The sequence below is a fragment of the Pleurodeles waltl genome, chromosome 10, assembly GCF_031143425.1.
Source record: "Pleurodeles waltl isolate 20211129_DDA chromosome 10, aPleWal1.hap1.20221129, whole genome shotgun sequence".
In the NCBI taxonomy this organism is placed as follows: domain Eukaryota; kingdom Metazoa; phylum Chordata; class Amphibia; order Caudata; family Salamandridae; genus Pleurodeles; species Pleurodeles waltl.
In genome coordinates this window covers 1,054,924,257-1,054,948,905 of record NC_090449.1, presented here as the reverse complement: position 1 = coordinate 1,054,948,905, position 24,649 = coordinate 1,054,924,257, and the positions used below count along the sequence as shown (strand labels likewise).

The 24,649-nt window shown below is 44.4% G+C and overlaps 1 protein-coding gene across 1 annotated transcript in view; it reads right to left on the bottom strand.

The window, feature by feature from the left end:
- Window positions 1-24,649, bottom strand: part of PP2D1 (protein phosphatase 2C like domain containing 1) — a 45,418-nt gene that overhangs the window by 19,133 nt on the left and 1,636 nt on the right. The window contains exon 3 of the mRNA XM_069212372.1: window positions 19,528-20,567. Within this exon, the coding sequence (XP_069068473.1) occupies window positions 19,528-20,567 (1,040 nt within the window). The remainder of the gene's footprint in view (window positions 1-19,527; window positions 20,568-24,649) is intronic.

Genomic DNA, 24,649 nt, shown 5'->3' with positions numbered 1-24,649 from the left:
TCTGCATAGCAGACACTGGAAATCGCGACGGGTGCAACTGCACCCGTCGCACAAAAGCAACTCCGCCGGCTCCATTCGGAGCCAGCTTCATCGTTGCTGTGGCTTTTCCCGCTGGACGGGCGGGCGGCCTTTTGGCGGTCACCCCGCCCGCCCAGCGGGAAAGCCAGAATGACCGCCGCGGTCTTCTGGCCGCCCGCCCGCCAAACTAGGAATCAGCCCCTCTGTGTTTCTGTAGTCTGAAACAGGAAGGACTCGAAGTCTTAGGGTGTGTTCCCTGGCACCACTGGGTTCTGAAAAACCCAGTACTTCAGTTGGCACCCAACGTGTTTTGTCTTGGTTATAATAGGGATTCCCGATTGGAGGACTCGTGTCCGGTTCCTCCGATTGGAACTCCAACCTATGAACTATATGTGAAACATGGCATAGGCCCCCTCACATATAATGAAGTATGGATCCGATACACCAGGAAAGATGGAGTTTTGAAATGGCCCCAATATGGTAGTTTTGACACAGAGATTCTGAATAATCTGGAGGTTAAACTTTTTAAGAAGAAAGCCCGGCCGGCGATGTTTGACTCTTTCCGCCTATGGCGTAAGGAAGCCAAACAGAAGGAAATTAAATTAGCAAAGAGAAATAAGAGGGAAGAGGGTATCTCGATAATGCAAGCTGCCATGCAGTTTAAAGATGATGAATAAGAACAGATGAATGAGCAGTTGCACAGGCAACGTAAATTGGTGACTGATAAATGTTATCCAGTTCTTCTGCTTCTTCAGCAAGATGCAGCAAAAGAACTTGAGAAAGATCCTTTAATGTCACACTTGTTGAGTTCGCCACCCCCTTATGCGCAGAATGCTACAGCACCTCCGCAACCTTTAGCTGTGCAACCTCCGGTTATTGTGCCTCAGGTTTTTCCACAGCCGCCAGCTCCTTTTCAGTTGGCTCCTACTACTATGGCGCAGCCCCTTCAAGGGCCGCCGACTTCGCTACCTGCTCCATCTGTACCTCCTGCGACTTTATGTACTACATCGACTGCCTCTTCTGGTGTTCTTCCTGATACTGCCTCTGCGTCTGCTTCTGCGTCTGCCTTGCCTCCCTCTGTTTTTCCTCCTGTTCTTTCATCAACTTCTCCTTCTGTCCGACAGAGAATGACAGATACTGTTGCCAGCCTTATATTTCCTCTCTTTGGGTCGTCTGGTGTGACCCCAGATTCGGAGCGTAAGCAGTCGCGTAGTCAACTGCCTAATTCTCAAGAGAGAGAAATGTTTGACAGTATGGCGCGTAAATGGATTGTTTACCCTTTAAGATACGATGTAGAGTCTGTTATGGATGTCTTCCGTCAATGGGAAGCACCAAAACAAAGATACGTTTTTGAGAAAATGTGTGCTTTCCTTTGTGAGGAATTAGAGGATAATGATTTGGAAACAAATCCGCCTGATTTGTGCCGTGTACGGTTTGAGTTTGCAAAGGGCACGATTGTGGGTTCGGATGTTGAGACAGCAGTTGCGATGTTGTTGTCCTTTAGGAATAAGGATCCTTCTCAGTCATTGTTCCAACATGACTCCTCTGTTTAAAAAAAAAAGGTGCAACAGTACCCAATGAGAGAAGTCCCTCCGGTATGGAAGGATGCCGTTGCGGCTGATGTTGCTAATCAAATTGATGCTGTCCCAGCTCATTTTCAGCGTGTTTGGGTACATGTTCCGTGGAAGCGAGCTGAAGTTTTAGCCCTTAAGCAGACTTTGCCTGATCCCCGTAAAAACCCTGCAGGGTATTATAAGGAATTATCACAGACTGCAGACTCATGCATTATGAATTTAGCCGACATAGACATGTTATTTGGGAATGTTGTTCCACAGCCTTTGTGGGGATTGATTCGCCATACAGATCATGCACAAGAGTTAGGTGACTCATGGGCTAATATTAGTGCTGCAAATGATAGACAAGTTGGTGGTGCCAAGCCTGAGCCTTTGGTAGCAGAACTGCCTGCTAGGATCATTAATTACATGAAGACTTTAATGCCTGCGATGCGTGTGAATTGGGATAAATTGTCTGCGTGTAAGCAGAAGAAAGATGAAACAGTGTCTGATTTCTTCACCAGGTTTGAGGAAACGTTTATCGACCACAGTGGTCAAGATATGAGTACAGAAGGTGGTCAACGGTTGTTCGTCGACAAGTTTGTGCACAATTTGCTTGCAGAGCTGTGTAAGAAATTGAAGGATTCAGAGAGTTCTTGGGCCGTTTCCTCTTCAGCACAAATATTGGCTACTGCACAGTACTACGAAAATAGGGATAAAGATGAGAAGGATAGAGCAGACAAGAAAACTAAAGAATTAAAGACAAAGGTTCTTTTACAACAGGCGTATCCGCCACGTGGTGGTCAGAGTAACTATCAGCAACCTCAACAGTTCCAGAGAAACTCGCAAAGGTTCGAGTTTTCTCAACCACGTGTTCCTGTAGGTCCCAATCAGTGTTCATATTGTAAAGAAGAGGGTCATTTCAAGTATAGTTGTCCTATTTTGTTACAGCGTACGAATGGTGCTTCTGGCGCAAGAGGTCGAGGTGTTCAACAAGCCCCTAAAGGTAGAGGACGTGGAAGTTTCCCCCAGAACACGCGTTCCTTTCCGTCTCAAAACTCAATGAATAGTTTTGACCAGCAACATAACGCGTCTGGTAGGACGGCTCAGTACTATGCTGACGACTACTATGGAGAAGATGAGAACTTGGAAGGTAATAATTGCTAGGACAGCCATAGACGAAGAGAGGGAGTTTTTTTTAGTTCCAGTAGATCAGAATGGACCTTATGTTAAGGTGATTACCTCAGGTGTGTCAGAGCCTTTTCTGTTAGATACTGGTGCTACAAAGAGTTCTATTATGCACTCAAAACTCCCTGGCGCACCTTTGTCTGGCGAGATGAATGTTTCAGTAGGTTTTTCTGGCGCCCCGGTTAGGAACCCGATTTCTAGTCCTATGTACCTTTCTGTTGGACCTTGTGAATTGGAAGCACCCCTTATTCTGATGACAGGTTGTGGTGAAAACTTGTTAGGATTGGATTTGTTGAAAAGATTGTATGCGACATTATATTGTTCTCCTTCGGGAGTACAACTTACACTGGGTAGGAAAGTGGTCTCTCCAATGTATTTGTCAAAGGATAAACTTCCGACCGAATTGTCGTTTCTTCCTGATACCATTTGGGCTACTGGTCCTAATGACGTGGGTCTTTTGGAAATACCGCCTTATGTTGTGGCATTGAAAGCCAATGTTAAATTACCACGCATTCAACAATACAAGATCTCTAGTGAAGGTGAAAAGGCGTTGCTAGCGATCATTTATGATTTAATTGAAAAAGATGTAATTGAAGAGACACGAGGCAACGTTTGTAATAGTCCTGTTCTGCCTGTTTTGAAACGTACTGACCCCTCTAAGCCACCTGTTTACAGGCTCGTGATTGATCTTAGAGCGGTAAATAAAATAGTTGTGCCACAGTTTCCAGTTGTTCCTGATATCACTGCCATATTGACTATGATTCCAGCTTCCGCCACCTGGTTTTCGGTGATTGACTTAAAGAATGCTTTCTTCAGCATCCCGATTGCAGAGGAGAGCAGGGATATTTTGGGATTCAGTTTAGGAGGCCGAAGTTTCCGCTTCAAACACGCTCCTCAAGGCTACTGTGAAAGTCCCTCAATATATAGTCAGGCTTTAAAAACACAGCTTGATGCAATTGTTTTACCTGACAGCGCTACCCTTATTCAGTACGTCGATGATTTGCTAGTCGCTATAGATACTGAAGAGATTTGTAAAGAAGCCACCTTGTCGTTGTTGCGTCATTTGTCTGATTTACATCACAAAGTGTCCCTTTCAAAACTGCAATATTGTCGACAAGAAGTGACCTACTTAGGTCATCTCTTATCGAAGGAGGGAAGGAAACTGACCTCAGAAAGAATTCAGGCAATTGCAAAATTGAGTGTGCCAAAGACACAGAGAGAAGTACGTGCTTTCTTGGGCATTACATCATACTGCAGACAATGGATACCGAATTTTTCTTTGCTGGCCAAACCTTTGGTAGCATTGACCTATAAAGATACACCGAACCCCGTTCCGTGGTCTGAAGATTATCAGAAAAGTTTTTCCGAATTGCGTAATGCATTGTGTTCGGCTCCTGTGTTGGGTACCCCCAACTACAGTAAGCCCTTTACACTGTATGTCCATGAGAAAGAGGGTTGTGCATTGTCAGTGCTGACACAGTGTTTTGGAGACAAGCAGCGCCCATGCGCATATTTTTCATCAACTTTGGATCCGGTAGCTAAAGCATTGCCGAGTTGCTTGAGAGCCACAGCGGCAGCAGCTGTTTCTATTCGAAAGTCTGCTGGGTTAGTGATGAATAATATGTTGATTGTGATGGTTCCACATGCAGTGGACACGTTGTTAAACAGGACCAAGACACAGCATTTAACTAGTGCTCGATTGTCAGGTTACGAGTTGACACTGTTAGCGAGTCATGTGCACATAAAGAGGTGCAATACGTTGAATCCAGCCACGTTATTGCCAATTTCAGTAGAAACAGATGATGTTGAACAACATGATTGTTTTCTTAGGACAGAAGAAGAAACGAAAGGGAGAGTAGATCTTAAAGATACTCCTCTTGTAAAGTGTGATGGTACCTTATGGGTGGATGGTTCATGCTTCAAGCTTCCGAATGGTGATACGACTGCAGCATATGCTGTCACAACTTTGCATACGATTGTTGAAGCTGCACGTATACCACATAATTCAGCTCAAGCTGCAGAGCTGATTGCACTTACGAGAGCGTGTGCGTTATCGAAAGGAATGAAAGTGACCATATATACCGACAGCCAGTATGCGTTTGGTGTGGCCCATAGTTTTGGACAATTGTGGAAAGAACGTGGGTTCCTGACTTCGCATGGAGCTAAAATTCAGCATGGTCAGTTGGTGAATGAGCTTCTTGAGTCACTGACCTTGCCATTACAAGTTGCGATTGTGAAATGCAGTGCACACAAGAAGGTTACTGATGATGTCGGTCGTGGCAATGCATTTGCTGACGAAATCGCAAAAGAAACAGCAAAAGATGTGATGAATCGAATGTATGTTGCAGGCCCCGCAAGATGGGTTGGTGACATTGGAATATGTGAAGATACGATAGAGGGTGTGAAGTCTATTCAAGCTGAAGCTTCAGAGAAAGAGTTGAGTGTGTGGAAAGAAAGTACGGGTAAATTGGATGAAAATGGTTGTTGGGTTGACTTGTCAGAACATCAGCGATGGTTGTTACCCGATGCGTATGTGCTTGCAGTGGTGACAATGGCTCATGGAATGGCCCATATCAGTGTGAAAGGGATTTGTAAGTTGTTGGCTCCAGTATGGCAAAATGCTGGAATTCCTAAATGTGCAGAGAATGTGGTCAAGAATTGCATGGTGTGTCTGAAATACAATCCTGGTAGGGGAACCCCAACTCCAGCTGGTCATTTTGCGCCTCCAACGTATCCGTTCGAGGTTTTGCAGCTAGATTTCATCCACATGGAAAGGTGCAACAATCTGAAATACGTACTCGTTGTTGTTTGTGCTTTTTCAAGATGGGTAGAAGCATATCCCTTAAAAGACAACACTGCCTTATCCACAGCTAAAGCCCTTGTCAAAGAATTCTTCCCTAGGTTTGGAATGCCGAGAATGGTCTGGAGTGATAATGGGAGTGAATTTGTGGGTCGAGTGATGAAAAAAGTATGTGAAGGGCTAGGTATCCAGCAAAAATTCCACGCTGCAAATCACCCCCAATCAGCTGGACTAGTAGAGTGCTATCATGGCACGCTAAAACTGAAGTTGGCAAAGATACAAGCGAGCTCTGGTCTTAAATGGCCTGACGCTCTGCCTCTATCACTCCTATCAACAAGAATGACTGTGCATTCGCGAGTGGGACTTAGTCCCTATGAAATTGTGTTCGGCCGCCCGGCCAACATATGGGGAGTGCCAAGACCAACAAAATTCAGTGAGATCGAACACCCTCTACTGCTTGATTATTTGTATGAATTGACGGCTAAATTGTGTGTTCTACACCAACAGGTTCACAATACTCTGCCTCAGGTCTCTGAAGCTCCAGGACATCTTATCGATCCTGGATCATGGGTGCTGGTCAAGAACTTCCAGCGGACAAAGAATGACCAGCCCCGTTGGACCGGCCCCTACCTCGTCCTTCTCTCAACAAGATCAGCTGTTCGAGTGGAAGGGAAAAAGAACTGGATCCACGGCGTACACTGCAAGAAGGTCCCTTTTCCTCTACCGTACGACCGGTGGGTCCAGGAGAGGATCGCTGACTCTGAGACTGAGACTGTGCCTCGTTTTTTGCCATTTAGCGATGCACGTGTAAAAGGAACAATTTCTGAACAAGAAAGTGACAATAATTTGCAAGAAGCTGTGCCACCGTCAATTCGATTGAACACTACAGAGCCTGAACTCTTGTTCCAGAACCAGACAGTACCTGGAAAAAGCCGTTATAATTTGAGACCAAGAACTAAGGACAAATAATTTTTTTCCCGTTCCTTTGCTATTTTTTTAAAAGTGCGGCTCTCTCATCTGAGAAACGTTCTTATTTTTGTTTTTTTCTTTTCGAACCGCCATCCGGGTTCAGCTGTAGGGTCGTGGTTGCCCAAGTCTTTGGAGTGCAGCTGAAGACGTTAGGTCGACAGTTCTGGTCGGTCTAAGGGAGTTGCCCTGGACTGACAGAAGCATTCCCTAGCATAGAACACCCTACCACCACGAGCAGCAATTAGAGAGGATGGAGTTTTTCAAGAATGAGAGACCTGCCAGACAGATGGACTTTAAAGCCAGAATGGGTATAATAATGACAAAGAAACGATTTTTGATATTATGTATTTTCATGTTGCTTAGTGTAATGACGTTTTTAATAGGATATGTTTTATTCTCTTTTCAAGTGACATTTGCACCCATTACTCAGCCCATACCTCCTTCTACTGTTTCCTCGCATTCTTTTCACCCCCTGCCTGAACACGAGTCTGCCAGAAGATTAGAGTTTGTCAACAATTCATTCATTCAGCTTCTACACCAACACCAATTAGTAGTGAACACAACTAACTGTTGGGTGTGTGGTCTTATGCCTCATACTACTGATAAAGGTATCCCTTATCTGGTCCTGCCTTTCAGCCATAATGGTTCTGTATGGGCATATAGAACGGTGTTCATATACGCGTATGAAGCCAACCCCCTACGTTCTGTGAAAGATAATCCTAAGAATAGTGCTCTAGCTAAGGGTATAGTAGATATGATTAGGGAAGATATTTCCTATGAGACTATCCCGAGAGATGAGACACTAGCATATATTGGATGGAACATAACAGGATATGGAGTTACTCTGAGTGGGAACCAGCGAGCAAAGAGATCCTCCCCGATTTGGATTGTACCCCATCAGGGTCACCTATTTCTGCAAGGTAATGGCAAGAATCCCAGAGATCAGTTAGGGAAAAGTATCTGCACTGAAACATATGTTTTTGCGTCTCAGACTTCTCCTTCGTTCTTAGCAGCTAAGGGTACCTATTTCATCTGCCATAATAGAGCCTATACATGGTTGCCTCCTGACTTCTCAGGCACATGTTTTGTTTCGTTCCTGTTACCTCCCACCTACACGGCCGCGGCAGATTACCATAAGACAAGGATAGTTAGAGGTGTCATAAGTAAAGAAGACACTACAGGACAAGAATTTGGAGATTTCGTAAAGGGTTTTCTGCCGTTTTGGGGCCCTATGGTTAACAGCAGGAACATAAGGCAATTGACAAAGGTGGTTGAATCCACGGTAGTTGAAACCGCCGGTGCCCTTAGTAATTTGACTGCTGAGCTCCAGTCGGATCGCCTTATGACTCTTCAGAACAGGGTCGCATTAGACGTCATACTTGCAGACCGAGGTGGGGTATGTAAAGTGATCCAATCAAGTTGCTGTGTTTTCATCCCAGATAACGCTCCGACAGTCTACCAGGCCATTTCCAAACTGCATAAGATCTCCGAGTCTATTCACGTGGATAAAGGAGATTGGTCATTGATGGGGTGGTTCTGGGAGCTGATATCCGCCTAGGGATGGAAGACTCTGGTAGTCATTGGGATGATCTTAGCCATTCTTTTCCTGTCCTGTTTGTGTGTACAGTGTGCTCCTGCAATATGTGGCCACTGTGCTACATCGTGTGTAAGGAAACCTGTATCAAGGGACGAGCTAAGTAATAGGATGATGCTACAGCAACATCTCAACGACTTTATGAATATAGACCTGGACTCAGATTAGCGTGAGTATAGGTTATTGCCTATGTAAGGGCAAAAGGAGGGTCTGTGGTACTGAAAATTCTGGACCCGTGTTATAAACGTCGTCGTATCACAACGATTTTGGTATCAGCAGACCGGGAATGATTAGAATAGTATGCACAAGCATTGTATTCATATTCGGGTAACGAAATCACCCGAATATCAGAGTTTCCGTCCTGAACCCTCATGTTCCATTTAACGACAGCCATTTTATGATTGCCCTCACATAGGCCAATGACTAAATGCTGAAAACGAGTCTGAAGGACACGTACATCTTTGCTGACTCCTCTGTGACCTGGGCAAACTGACTCCACTGCCTGAAGCCAAACCTGTTCGGCCAGTTTCTTTCCCAGTGGCCGAATGAGATTAGTATCAAGGCACAACACATCATAAACCTTTCATCACACACAAACCATGCGTAATCTTACACACACCTGTCCCTGTTTCTTTCTTTATGACTTGCTTTACAAGGAGGAGGTGCCCGTTTATATTGGGGGTCCGTCGATATCTGATGAAAGTACTAAGCCTTGCCGGGTAATTGATTGAGGGCTGGACAAACTGAAATATGGGCTTGTCATCATAAACCTGCTATTTCTTTGTAGTGAAAATATGTGAATGGTCAACTGTAAAATAAGGAATGTTTGCCTAAAGCATAATATTTTGTATAAAAGAGAAGGTTAGCTTTGCAAAGGCAGCAGTCTCCTGAGAATATACACCGTGTTGTACTTCTAGGATACCTGTTACTGGCTGCAGCCAATAAACAAGATCTTTGACTTCACCAAGAAGACTCTGGGGGTCATTCCTACCCTGGCGGTCCGAGACCGCCAGGGTAGGGGACCGCGGATGCACCGCCAACAGGCTGGCGGTGCATCCAGGCCCATTCTGACCGCGGCGGTAAAGCCGCGGTCATAAAAGGGAAACCGGCACCGTGTTGTACTTCTAGGATACCTGTTACTGGCTGCAGCCAATAAACAAGATCTTTGACTTCACCAAGAAGACTCTGTGTTTCTGTAGTCTGAAACAGGAAGGACTCGAAGCCTTAGGGTGTGTTCCCTGGCACCACTGGGTTCTGAAAAACCCAGTACTTCAGCGCCCCATTGGACCAGCCAGGCCAGGTCCTCCCTGGACCAGAAACAGCAATCCTCAAAAAAACATTCACAAACAACTTTATACCAAGATGAGAACTGCCTTCTTGAATATTCTCAATCAGGCTTTCATCTGCTACACAGCACAGAAACCACCTTAGTCTTTGTGACTGATTATCTTAAGATTTCTTTTTGATCAATGCCACCAAGCCAAACTGGTATTACAAGATGTACCTACAAGTTTCACCACTGCCTTTCATTCTACTTTGATCAAGGCACTTTGTAATCAGAGTATATAAAAATCAGCACTTAGGGCCAGATGTATGAAAAAGTTTTGCACTCGCAAACAATGCGAATCGCTAAATTCAGCCGTTTGAGAGTGCAAAACAGTGGTCTGCAATGCATGAAAGGCATTCGCAGAGCACAAATAAGAAATCGCTAAAATGGCGATTTCTTGCGTTGCGAACGGGAAATTGCGAGTCGCAATTTGCGATTCGCAAATTCCAGGTCGCAAGGCAATGCTGCAAAAAATCGCAAATTGCGATTTTTCGCAGAATGGCATTTTGCACATGCAAAATACCATGGACTGCAACCAGGTGCTAACCTGGTGCAAAATTTAAAAATGCATTTAAAATGCATTTTTAAATTGAACATGTAAAGCACACATGCCCTTATGGCATGTGTGTACTTTATATGTCCACCAAAACATTTTTGGGGTGCAGCAGAGGGGGCCATAGGCCCCCAGCACCCTTGGGATTTGAATTTCCAAAATTGCGATTTCTGGTTCAGAAATCGCAATTTTGGAAATGCAAACAATTTGCAGCTATGGGCCAACAGGCCCATAGCTGAGAATGGGGCCGGTATCGCAATTTGCGATTCGGTAATAGCATTTGCGATTTTAAAGAAATCGCTATTATCGAATCGCAAATGTGATACATGGCACTTTGCGAGTCGGTAATAGCGATTTCTTAAAAATCGCTATTACCAAATCGCAAAGGGCCGTGATGATACATCTGGCCCAAAATTAGATAAACACTTTTCGGTCAAGTAGATATCAGACTATTTATCTTCCCCCATACAAATCTGCCTTTGTCCCATTGAACTTTGGGGCACCCAAAAGATGCTCTCTCAGTTTTAGATTTTTTTATGTATACATGTCGACCTTAGTCAAACTTCTTCATTCTTTTGATCTAGGCACTATCTTATATGCAGACAATACCTATATCAATATTTACATGACTAATGATCCTGATCAGGTACAATCAGACTTTCAGAACTGTATGAGGGCATTTGTGGACTTGATGGAAAATGGGACTAAGACAAGTCCTCCTGATTGACCACCAGTCCTTTGTTTGGTTCCTGTTGGTGGCCCACTGAAGCAGGACAACTCACCTCCACTGTCTCCTCTGCAAGAATCTTGGTTTCAACGTTCATTTATGTTAAAGATTAATCATATTTCCAAAACTAGCTTTGTTCTTTTAAGAATGCTCAGGGAGGTGAAACCTCTTCTTCCACCATTGACTTGCAAAACAGTGAACCACTTAATCTTGTCTTTAATTCAATTTACTCAGGACTTACAAATGATCTCATGGAGCAAATCCAGAACATTCCTCATTCTCTCATTCAGAATATTCTCCCTATTGCCTCTATCACATCTCCTATTCGAAAACTTCACTTGCTGCTCATCAAACAAACTTTTAAATTAAGGCTTTTTGTTTTTTTCATAGAGCTGTCTATAATTCTGGCCCCAGCTACCTAAGGCTTAACTTCTGTATATATTGTCCCTCTCACACTGTCTGGTTCTTTCAGCTAAGAATGCCATGTCCCCCTTACCTCCCATCAATAAGCTTTGCCTTGGTGGCTAATCTTTTTCAAAGTGGTGTTTCCCTCCATGAGTGTAAAGTTATGAATAAAATGATCTGCCTTCCCATAGTGTAGACACAGTCCTTTCCTCCTGTGCCTTTCTCTGTCCTCCACTGTAAGAGCCTTTTTAATACTGCATTCATCCATAGGTTGTTCGTCTGAAGATGATGTTGACAGTAGTTGTGTTCACTGGAAACCAGGCATTGTTTCTGTGTTTGTCGATAATCGATTTGTATTGTTAAGTCCATGAGAGCATTAATCGTCGGTGGTTAGCCACCATATGTATATGGGCACCCTTCAGGCTATCTCTTAATCAGTAATAAAAAGTGGCTGGAGCAACTTCATGAATCCATTCAACTTCAGCTTATAAAAGTAATGAGGTCCTTTGTATCCTGTTTCAGAGTGAATAATCTTGTATGCACATCAAAGGTTGTTTGTCATCTTTCAAAGACAGACTTAAATTGCTTATTAAAGACAGCATATTTCTGTAACGAGGGATTTTGTTTGAGGGTTAAAGGTATGGTCCAGGTTAAAGCATCAATTGAAAAATATGAAAAAATGGATGGTACTTTTGCTGAGTCAGTCTGAAATTGCACCGGTGTGGACTTCCTGAGAACAATGTGGTTCCGCTGAAACTTTGTCAGGAGGAGCTAGAACATGACCTACATGACAAGCAGATTGTACTACATCAGTAGAAGGAGCAGAATTACTACTAGTAGTAAGAGCGCAGGTAATGGAAGGACTAGTTTGCGCTCCTACACCCATGGGTATTTGATTAAATTGATACAGCAAATAAGATGCTTTCAAGCTTTCCTGACCGTGAGATGCTACCTGGGCCATAGACTGTAGGGGCTTCTAATCAGAACTCCTGCCATCACATCGGCCTAGTAAACTGCTGGATCTCTGAGCATAGTTGCTGGTTGAGTCTGAAGTATAATTTCCCTAGCTCTCACTCTGCTAATCTCTGCATCTGCGAATTAAAAAGAGCAAACATAACTTGGGCCATGGGATGGGATTATGAGAAACAAGAAACGCAGCAGCTCCTTGGAATCTTCTCACCAGGTTTTGATTTTATACTGGTACATCCTTAGGGTATGTGTCCCATGAAAAGCTAGAAGAGAGTGCACGTTAAGTACTTTTGCAATTAGAGAGAACAAGTATGTACTTTTGCAATGCAATCCATGTCACAATCAATAAACAAAAGAGAATTTAAAGAGCATTGGTCTTAACAGCTTCAGAAGGAAGGAGAGTTGGTAACCTATGGGTATCCTAGTCAAATTCAAGGAAGCCATCCAAAAGAACACTATGAGTAAACGGTATGTCATCAATCCATGACAGCTATAGGACAAATGCTTAAAAAAGCAGTCCCAGTGGAGAGCAGGTGGACAAACAAGTACACATAGGGAAGAGAGGCAGCGCAACTCCACAAGGCCTCCAAGAGCGCCAGGGTAGTGGAGTGGTGAAAACAAAGACGCTGAGGGAGCAGTTTTGTAGGCCCCCATGTAGTCACCATTCTCAGATTTTCCTTTTTAGCTTGACATCTTTTTCTGATGGTGACTGTTTACATATTTCCACTAACATGAAAATGTGCTGCATATTCACTTATTCTTGGTCGGCATTGTCGCCCTGTAGACTGCACATTCAGTTCGTGGGTCGAACAATCTGAACTCGACGCCCTTGTTTTATTTTTCTGTGAGCTCGTCAGGAGACAACTCGTTTATGCTAGGCTAACCGAAGAAACTGGTCTGCACCTCTGTCACAACGGTGACGGATATCCCGTCCGCTGCAATATAAATCCCATTATTTCCTATGGGATTTATATTTCGGCTGACGGGATGTGCGTCACCGCTGTGACGAAGTAACCTGTACGCTGAAATCTAAATCAGGACCCAAGTCTCTATATTGTAAAGTTCTTGTTGACATAATACACAATCCTACTAAACTCGTAGGAACCGTACAACAGCAGGTGCTGGCAAACAAACTGCACATCAGAGGTACAGCCTGACGATGTACAATGCTGCTAGACCGAGTGAGAATACCACAACAGCTGGACTTGCTTCAATGATGCTCCCGAAGCCCTAACTCCTAGGCCCACAAGGGCCCTCTGCAAACTCCGAATACTACCCTCCGCAGACCAGTCATTCACAATCAGAAAGCTGAAAGGAAGACACGGTCTGTGGAGGCGCCTCTTGCTTCTGCGAAAACCCTGAGCCAATCCTTGTAAAATTCCATAAAGGCATCTTCTTTAAGAGTTCATCCAACTTCCAATTAAGATATTTTTTCAAAGCCCACTCACACTTAATTATCAGAAATTGATTTAAAAGGTGCTTAGCATATGTACACTAAACTATCATCTTAATCACCAACAGTACTTAACATTTATTGTAACAGACGACAGGTTAGCAAGAGATTTAAATGCCCTAGATTTTGCAATACAAATTGTACATAAGAGACCCAGCAACAGGAGAAGGCTTGCCTCAGGTTTTAAACGAACAGCTTGCTACATTTTAACTCAAGTATCAAATCAATAAACCATAACAAACTAAAGCTCTCAGCATATCTGAGGTTGAACACTACAAATCAGAGCCACTCAATCACAGTGTTACATGAATTTGTTGTGAGCTCCAGTTCATTTATATTCTTATCTGACTTTTTGGTAAGGAAAGATCAACAAATATGGTTTCTCTTGTCACATGTTAGGAGCCTGGGGACAAAGAGCTCCAGTTTATATGTTTTTCTTTGCTCCTATGAGTAAAGAGAGCTGTCTGAACGCTGGACCTTATTTAGGGTTTGTTGGAGGAGATAATCTTTCACAAACGTGGCTGATACTGTACTACAAGTGCATTTCAGCCCAGGGTACTAATTACAAGTGCATTATGGCCTATGGTGCTGTATTACGAGTGCAGTATAGCATATGGTGCTGTATTACAAGTGCATTATAGCCTATGATGCTGCATTACAAGTGCATTATGGCCTATGGTGCTGTATTACAAGTGCATTATGGCCTATGGTGCTGTATTACAAGTGCATTATAGCCTATGGTGCTGCATTACAAGTGCATTATGGCCTATGGTGCTGTATTACAAGTGCATTATGGCCTATGGTGCTGTATTACAAGTGCAGTACAGCATATGGTGCTGTATTACAAGTGCATTATAGCCCATGATGCTGCATTACAAGTGCATTATAGCCTATGATGCTGCATTACAAGTGCATTATGGCCTATGGTGCTGTATTACAAGTGCATAATAGCCTATGGTGCTATATTACAAGTACATTATAACCTAGGGCTCACTTGCAATACAGTGAATGGGATATCTGTCACATTTTAACAGAGTACCATGTCTAGAAAACGCTAAACACCCTTATCTTTAGCAAAGTTGAATTTCCTGTATAATTGCATATTTCTTGTATAATTCTTTGATCAAGGTTTAATACTAGATTATGATTTTTCCAAGGCTGAGTGAAATCATATTTACTTGTGGCTTGTCCCAATCTCCTCTATATTGAATGGATTAGTTGAAACTGTATTTATTATGTTGAACCCAACTCCTGCCTGTGAAGGTCCTTGCTACATGTAGCTAGTCAAGAAACACTCAAAGCTACTCTAAGAGGAAAAAGCACTTTTTAGCAGGTCCCCGGGCAATGGTCAGTGATAAGAAGACGGATTAAGAATTCAAGAGGAAAGGAACACAGGGACTGCAATGAGAAAAAATTAGGAATTCTGTCTTTGAGGAAGTGGATAATTATAATATGGTGTCTGGGTTACAAACACAAGTTGGGGAGTGTCCGAAGTAGGGTGAGCAAAACCTTATCACAACTCACTCTGTTGGGCAACCTGGGATGCAACATTGCTATGAGGTTCAGTTGCAGGATGTTCATACATGATTACCAAGGAAGGTAAAATTGAGTATTGGGTGTGTTGGGACAGGAAGATTAAGAAAGGCCAGGGTGCCCCATGTCTGCTATAACTGGCTTCTAATTTAAAGACCCAATTTAAGGGATAAACTGGAGGAGAATGAAATATAAACGCCTGTAGCTGGAGGGGCGATATTGTGGCATCAACAGATTTTCAGAAGGGCTGCAGCAGATTTTGATAGACTAGACATATCCAGTTGTATGTCGGGAGATGTGTGTCTATGAAAAGCCTTTTGATTATATGGCCAGATGTTAATAGAACTTTCTGATGGTTCCAGTCAGTTCCTGCAGTACCAAAGGTTGATGAAGTCTGGAAGGGACACCTGAGCTCAGAGACACCCTCAGTGTAATGCACATTGTACATCTCTGCGGAGGTGATCTGGAGAGGAGACAATCTGGAGAACCATCGGAAGGAGAATGGGCCAGGGCATAGAAGCTTGGGAAGAAAGTATCCTGCAATGTGAAATATGCACTGAGTGAAGTTAACATACTGTACACAGGGTATACTTTACACCCATGCTTCTGCACCAAATGAGTCCAGACAAAGGAGAGAGATGCCCAAATGGTTCACCCCCGGAATAATTGCATTATCCTCAAATCCAGCGATTCTGGTATAAGGTACAGAAGGGTGCGGGCACGGCAATAGGCTTAACAAAACTGGAGGCTCTTAAGAGTTGATTGCTAGGATTGGTCCCTAAGTACCAAAATTTGAGAATAACACATACATTTCTGTTGTTCTCATTGCTTTTGGACAAATACCAAATTGCAAAGTTATGGATGCTGCAAGAGCCTGTGGCCCGATGTGCAGCACTGGACCTAGGCAAAGGCAGTGCTAGAAGTAAGATTAGGAATGATGGTTGATTATTTGAGAATGTATATAGGGGCAATGTATGTAGGGGCCATTCCATTCCCTCCACATAATAAGAGGCCCTCATAAAAGGAGTCTTTGGATACCTAAAAGGAAACTCCTTAGTACAACTGGTCTTGCATTAAAAATGATTATAGTAGCCTGACCAACATATCCAATGCAAATTAAGTCTTGATCAAAGATAAATGTAAGGCTGTAAATGGATCTCTTGGTTATGACTTAAAGCAAATTGCTTCTAAGCGACATTCTTGTGCTGGTGCACAGTGTGTTATTTTTGGTAAAATAAAAATAAAATGAAAATTGTGCTATACGTAGCGGAATTATTACAGTTTCTTTCACTTCATTATCACAGTCTTCCCTTCTCTCAACAGACACCACATTTGTAAGAACAGATACACTAGCTTAAAACTTTGCAATGTCCATCGATGCCCTTATTACAACATCAGAATTCGATCAACGACCGCTGAGCACAGCGGATACCTCTAGTAGAAAACACATGTGAATGAGAACCCACCACTGAGAAAACTTATGATGCTGTGCGAAAGTCTGAAGTGTTGTCAAACTGATTGTGCTAAAGAAATGATTCTGCCACAAACACTTTCTCAAGGAGAGAAGTCTACTAGAAGATGCTGGGCTTGCTCTTTTGACTCACTGCTAGAATTTGGGGCAAGTGTTACACCCCACCACTTTGAAAGATCACAAACTGATAGTGGTTGTTGGCCCTAGTTGTCTGTTTCCATCTTGTTTGGAGCAGAAGATCAGGGCTGGACTGTGAAACCACAAGCGGCACTGGCAAAAATGCTCTAACCAGCCACATAGCGTTGATTACCTCACTCTCTTTCCATTCATCCATTTTTCTCTCTTTCTCCTCTCTTTTTCCTCCCTCCATACCTCTCTTCCCCTACTCCCATTCACACGCTTGAAGTCCTCTTTGTCCGCTGCAGGTAACCTTGGGGAGCTGTGGAAAGTAACAGAGGCACCAGCCGCTGCCTTGGCCTTTCAAAACCATCCCGCAATGGTCTCCAGCTTTTCAGGGAACTACCCGTGCGGGATAAAGGGCCACTGTGACCCTGGGTGGAATAAAGCCTGCATAATGCTTGAAATCACTAATATGTTGAGCATTTGTAGAGTGTTTCCTACACCCTATGGTTGTCTGAGAAACTTAACAACTTCTCAAGGAGAGAGAAATGGAAGAGTCATGATAGAATGAATGAGTTGAGCGAAGGGGCTGGTTTTCACCAAAGCTCTGGTATCTCAATGCACAAAGAGACTGTGGCGGTCATTCCTACCTTGGCGGGCGGCGGGAACCGCCAGAAGACCGTACCGCGGCCAAAAGACCGCAGCGGTCATTCTGTCTTTCCCGCTGGGCTGGCGGGCGACCGCCAAAAGGCCGCCCGCCCAGCGGGAAAGCACCAGCAACGAGGAAGCCGGCTCCGAATGGAGCCGGCGGAGTTGCTGGTGTGCGACGGGTGCAGTTGCATTTGTCGCGATTTTCAGTGTCTGCCAAGCAGACACTGAAAATCAATGTGGGGCCCTGTTAGGGGGCCCCTGCAGTGCCCATGCCAGTGGCATGGGCACTGCAGGGGCCCCCAGAAGCCCCACGACACCCGTTCCCGCCAGCCAGGTTCTGGCGGTGAAAACCGCAAGAACCAGGCTGGCGGGAAGGGGGTCAGAATCCCCATGGCGGCGCTGCTTGCAGCGCCGCCGTGGAGGATTCACAGGGGCAGCGGGAAGCCGGCGGGAAACCGCCGGCTTCCCTTTTCTGACCGCGGCTTTACCACCGCGGTCAGAATAGCCCCAGAAACACCGCCAGCCTGTTGGCGGTGCTTCCTCCGTCCCCTACCCTGGCGGTCTCGGACCGCCAGGGTAGGAATGACCCCCTGTATGTTGTGGGGGGCTAGACACAGATGATCTGGTGAGCAAGTAAGATGGAAGCAGAAGATAAATGGGGAGCAGCAGAAGAAGGGAGAGGGTTGGAGGTAAACATCAGGGCAGTGCCAGAGGAATCGCATCCACACAAAGACTTTGAAATCATCATACACTGTTAAAAAGATACTAGGGCAGACCTCAGAGGGCCCAAGAATACACACTGCTTGTTCACACCCTACTCACCACAATATTATATGTCTATAGTCAGACCTCCCATGTAGTCGCCAACAGATACATTTACCTGCAAACCCTCAGCTGAAGAGGTAAACGGGAGGGAAGGTTGGTGGCTACTCAGGTCCATGGTGCTGAGACTTCTGGGACACAGAGGCATCAGGGGTTCAGAAGGACCCCTACACATGGTCCTGAAAGCTTTTCTCAGCCTTTTCCAGCTTAAGGTTCCCTTGGCTGTGCTTTGAGTGCTCAAGCTCTGGTCCTAGCCGATAGCAGTGGTGGAGCAGTTGGCCAATCGAGGGCAGAAGCTTTTTCTCGGGATCCTTGGAGGATGCAGGTAAGAGAGTTTGATAGAGTTGATGTGATGATGAAATTATTCTAAAAAGGTAATATTGTATTATTGACTGTGTATTATATCTGTATAATGTAATGATTCAGTTTAGTGTAATATATTTCTGTATTCTGCAAGGAACCAAGCATGCTTAAGCCACTGGAGTCTTTTTTAAGTGAGTACATTTTTAAGGCTTCACCTGAAGCTTATTCTTGGTAACATACTTGAACAAGCATGGGCATGTAGCAACATAAATGCTACTGCGGTTTGGGGGCAGAAGACCTCCATTAGAGGTGCAAGTGTGTCGCTGAACCTACAGTCACCATCAGAGAAGGACCAGTGGACTGTCTTCATGAAGTGCACTCTTGTGCAAATGTCCAGCCTCCATAGCCCCACAAACCCATTCTGACATAAGCACTGGGCAGTGGATGAAGGTGGCAATGACTGCCTTTCTCTTCCTCACCATGTTCAAGGTCATCATATGTGTATGGAATTATGAGTTGGTAGTGAGCGCAGACCTAGCTCGAGTGCTGAACTGGGGGCATAGCCCCCCATCCTGAAGACTCAATCTTTGGGGGAATGTCATGCACTGACAATACCTATGGTAGGTTAACAGTTACAGATGATAACACTTTTTAACAGCCCTGCAGTGACATAGCAGCAATGATAAATTAGAGTTTTGCTTTATAGCCAAGCCTGGCAACTTTTGCTTTGCTGGCTTCATCTGATTGTGACGGTTTGCTATATCTCTTTCTTATCATTTTCTCAACTTCAAAGCATGAGGGCATTAATTGCTTATCACCAGGAACTGCACATGCTGTAACCCAGTCCAATGCGCAGTCAAACACGTTGTTAAACACACTCATCTGTAGCCGACTGTTTTAAACATATGGACAGCTGTGGTTTGTCTCTCAAAATCAGGGTAGCAAAGGAAACTGGAAAGTATGTATGCATGTATTTGGTATTAGTGCGGTGTGAACCAACTTGAAAGATAGTGCAGTGCAGTACAGGATCAAAGGCAAAGATACAGTCAACAGAAAGAATGTACTACATACCAAGATTTGCAACATGTATCACCCCTGGCTTATTCTTGGTGTCCGCTGGCAGAGCTTCACTACTACTACATTTCGCTACAGCATCCTCTGTTTTCTTGCTATTTTGGGGGTCGTTAGAATTAGGGCTTCCTTCTATAAGACAGGTCACAGCTGTACAAGCACTCCATCGCACCTTTGAGACCTCATTCATCCCCAGCAGAAGAACCCGGTCCAATCGCAGAAAGGCTTTGGCGTAAGAGGCATGAATCCGCTGGAAGTCCTTTTTCTTGAACTTCTCCTTGTCGTGCAGTGCAGAGGAGAAGGCTCGGTCGATCTCCAGCAAGTTCCGCTTAGCAAACTTTTCGTAAGATGCAACAATGTGCCTTTCATCTTCTCTGATTTTGTAGGAGGTGTCCACTTTTGAAACTTGGTCAAGGATGAACAAAGACAGCTCTTCCGAAGCCCTCTTGGCAGCACTGACTCCATGAAAGCCATCAAAAAGGCCAACGAAGCAGGTATTTGGCCGACTCCCAAAATTGTCTATGACTGTGAATCTATCTTCAATCTTATTTTTCCAGGTAGCATTCTGATCTTGGCATGTGGCTATTGCCTTTATGAACTGATTTGTGACTTTTCCTTTAAACACAGGAGATTTGCCAATTTGCTCTACATCTTCTTTCTCAGTGTAGCGATTAGAAGACATGAGTGTCTCCTTCAAGAGCTCATATGAGCTGTTAATTTTTTCCTTTTCCCTCACGCTGTATTGGGATGTCTTAATGAGATTTGCCATCACCTCAATTCGCCGGAAGGCCAGAGATTTCATGTCCCTTGGATATTCATTTTGGTCATAACCCAGTTTGGTCAAAGCTTGGTGCTGCTGTTTGTGGTAGTAAATCAGATACAAGGGAAATGTTTCTTTGCATATTGGACATTTGATGGTATTGTCCTGAAGATCTGTTCTTGCAAACTCGTTGCTATCCTTGTCCCACCCTTGTGTTTTCTCAGGGCTCTGTAGGCTAGACAAAGATGAATCTGATATGCGGGATAATCTTGTTTTTGTTCTGCAAAGAAGGATTATTATACGTTGGATAAGACAACTCCATCTGACGGCATATAAAGATTTACATAGTTAATGTAGCACCACAGACATATGCTATGCTAGTTCAAAGTTATCCCTAGAGGACTTCTGCATCCTCATTATATATTCAAGGTTACTAGTGACTCTGTGCTAGCTTCAAAGAACTACTGCATCCTTAATGTGCTGGTATTATAACTAACATCTTCCCCATTTGAGTGCATTGCCATTTTGCAGTCCTCCAACACAAACTTTGTCCTCTATAACTCATCCCCCTCCCAAACGATCAAGCCCTTCTCATTCTCTTATGATCTTTCCTGCCTCTTCAGACTATTCCATCACTCACTCCTCTTCAGTACCTGTCCGCAAAAATTCAAAACTGCCATGGTGATCCCATTGCTCAAGAAACGGATGGTGATCCCATTGCTTAAAACCTCCTTGCCTTTCATCTAGTGTACCTTTTCCAAAATGGCTGAATGCTTGGACGCCTATTGTTAAATTGAATCAGCCTCTACCTTACCTCACATGATGTATTCAACCTCACACAGCCTGGATTCCGGCCACCACCACTCCACCAAGACTGCTCTCAGACAACCAGCCAATTTCGTGACCACATCCTATCATGTCACCACTCCTCTGTCTTCATCCTCTTCATCCTTCTATTTCATGCCATGGACCATCTGTCAAAGCAGGCTACCATCTCCTCTTTATGACTCACTGATACAGCACTCAATGGGTTCTCCCATCTCTCTCTGCTCTCCTTTCCTTTTTCACAGTGCTCCTCATCTTCTCCATCTTTGTCTCTACTCGTTCTCCAAGAGTCCTGGTAAAATCATCTCCTCCTTCAGATTCTCTAATCACCACTTTAATAAGAACACTCCTTGCCATACCTCGCCTCCTCCCTCCAGTCTAGAACATCTGACTGTTCCATAGCTATCAGATGGCAGATACCATCCTATCCATCATGTCTAAAATTTCCACACCTGAAATAATCTACTTCCCACTGTCTTCTGCCACCTGATACACTCATACTCTCTCCTTCCGCCAGGGACCTCATCAGGTGCTTGGACTCCAGAATGAGGCTGGCATTCATTGTTAAGTCCAATGCCAGTTCTGCCAAGATCCAACTGCAAAGCATCTAGAAAAAGACCTGCATCTTCTCTTCCACACCACCAAAGCTCAAATCAACAGCCTAATCAAGACCAAACTGCAACAGCCTCAGGGCTGACCTTCTGTAATCCTCCTTCTACCTTTTTGACAAAGGGATAAAATTTACTACCCACTCAATTTTTGCTACTCCCCAGGAACTCATGTCTTCGTACTCCCACCCAGTCTGATAGCTACAATACTTTAAAGTCCTCACCTGTCTCCGACAATGTTTCAGCATGAACTCTGTGGTTCACAAACCTCAGCCTACTTTTCCTTCTCGGCAGCCACCATGCACCCCTACCATGTTCAGTTGCTTTTCTACTGGAGCCCTTCTGATCTACTTTCATCCACCCCAGCAAATGTGATACTGAATTTTCCTTACCCGCATACATTTTTGCCCCATCTCATCAGTCCTGAGGACTTGATTTGTTGACCCACCCCATGGACGCCCCCAATTCCCCCAGGTCTCTGGGATCCTGGGCTCAGCAACCTGCATATAATCATGTACGTTTAAAACCAGGTATATATGTGATAAGTTACCCTCTGCAGTACATTAAGGATATAGTAAGTGACTAGAGTTTCTATAAAATGTAATGGATCTCTGTGAGGACTTGTAATATCCTTTTATTGTATGATAGAGGGTAATTATTTCCTTGTATGACATGGCCATAATAGGACCCTTTCTCTAAAAAGCCTAAATCCTCACACACTTGCCCCTTCACATGAATGAGTACATTTGCGAATATGTAGAATACATGTCATCGGAATTTAAACACATATATATTAACTAATAATATACTGCAAAAATATACTATATGCAACTTAATGTAAGTCACTTTCAAAAACTGCTATAGTTGATAATCTGTAGCAACATGGAGAGATGTTCATGTTCTCATGTAATGAAATATAGCTGTGTATATAGTAAACATGCTGCCATGACAGTTTTTTTTCTGCCAATTTCAGGAAAACACTGCTGTTGAACCACTGCATTGTAACAACAAAAGTAAAGACGAAATGTTATACATTCATTACATGTAATGTATTGTCTAGTATTGTCCCATTCTTCAATGTCATTCTATGTCAATTTTCTGCTGCCTATGACCGACTGTGCCACCTCCATTCCATAACATCCAAATGACACCTGCAGAGATCCCTACCTTTAATGTTTACAGTTGCACTATGAATACCAAAAGGCTCCATGCACCACACAGTTACTTGAGGCACACACAATGAAACAGTGCCTCAAACATGTTGCAGGACAAACTTAGGGCCTCATTACGGATTTGAAGGTCATGAGACCTCCAAACCCGCAGATGGCGGTCAGAGCGTCGCATTCCTGGAGGTCCGACCACTATATTATGACATTGGTGGTCAGACTGCTGCCACTGCCAGGATCATGGATCCCGATGGGTTGGCGGCCGTCCAAGTCATGGTCAGCCACAGCAGCACTGAGTTCAGGACCGCCGTGCTGATCACAACTTCACTTTCTGCCAGCCTTTTCATGGCTGGGTCCCCGCCATGAAAATTCTGGTGCGAAGGCAGTGTGTGGGGCCACAGGCGGGCCCATGCACTGCCCACGACCAGGTCATTGGCAGTGCAGGGGGGACCCTGTCAGCACTCTCAGAATGCAGACTGTCTGCTACAGCAGACATTGTGCAGTTCGAGAGTGCTGGGGGCACCCTCTGTGCAACGGCATTCGCCTCGGCTCCATGAGCAGCCGAGGCCTATGCCGCTGCACTGCTTACACCAGGCTGACCGGCAGAAACCTCCCGATGTGGATGTTTCCGCCGCTCAACCCGGTGAAAACGTCCTAATAGGGCCGGGGGGAGACCTCCACGGCGGTCTCCTCCCCATGGGTCTGGCGGGCCGACGGTCAGCCCGCCAAAGTCATAATGAGGCTCTTAATTTGCTTCTTTTAACCTATCACAAGCTATATCAGACTGCTACTCATTATAAACACCGGGAATACAAACCACACCATGACAAATAACAGACCTACCACTGTTTCAAACGCTAAATTGTCAACTTCTCTCAGACACAAATAAAGGTTTCAAAAGAGGTCTCATATATTATTGGGTATTTCCCGCCCTTCTCACGCCGCGCACAAAAACACCCTATCATGCCCACATTATGAGAACAGCCAGCCAAACTGATCCAGCACCAAGCAGCACCTAGTCACGAGTAGCATGCATGTTTTTTATGAGAAACTGCGATTGCATCTTCCTCACCGAAACCTGGATCGGTGACGACAACCTTCCAAATCCTACATCCTACATCCATTCTTAACCAAGATCAACAGAAATCATACATCATTCATAACAACCCTAGACAGCGAGAAAAGCCATAATGTGACCTCTCACTGGACATATCCCAATTCTTGTGGACTTTAACCTCTGGGCTCACTTCCTGTCTTACTTCCTGTAGAATCCAGGGTAAGGCCTCCTTAAACTCAGCACTTGTTCCGTTTACCCCCTTCGACATTCCTGGTCAAGCTGGTGCTTAATCCTATGCGTAGGAAATAGACTAAACATGTTCCATCCAACTTTTGGAAACTTAAACGCACAGCTGAAGGCTTTGTTAGATTGGGGGTGCACTGCAAGTTGAACTTTAGACGATGCCTACTTCCCAGACTAAGGGAGACTTAACATTTGAAGGTGGCTAACCTGTAACATTGAGGCGCAGACCTTTTTACCTGTACCCCTGGGAAAGGTTTCTGATGGTCCTCATGTTAAAATCCAGTCAGTCCCCCATAACTGGAGTTCTTAAGTTCACCCTAATTGCACACTGTGTGCTTTTGCTTGTGTGATACAGGTTTGAGGTCCATGTAATGAGTGAATTGTGCCCACTGTGAGGCCACTATGTTTACCACAGAAGATGGAAGGTCCACTGCAGGCTGCTTTCGTTTTGGCGGATTTCACA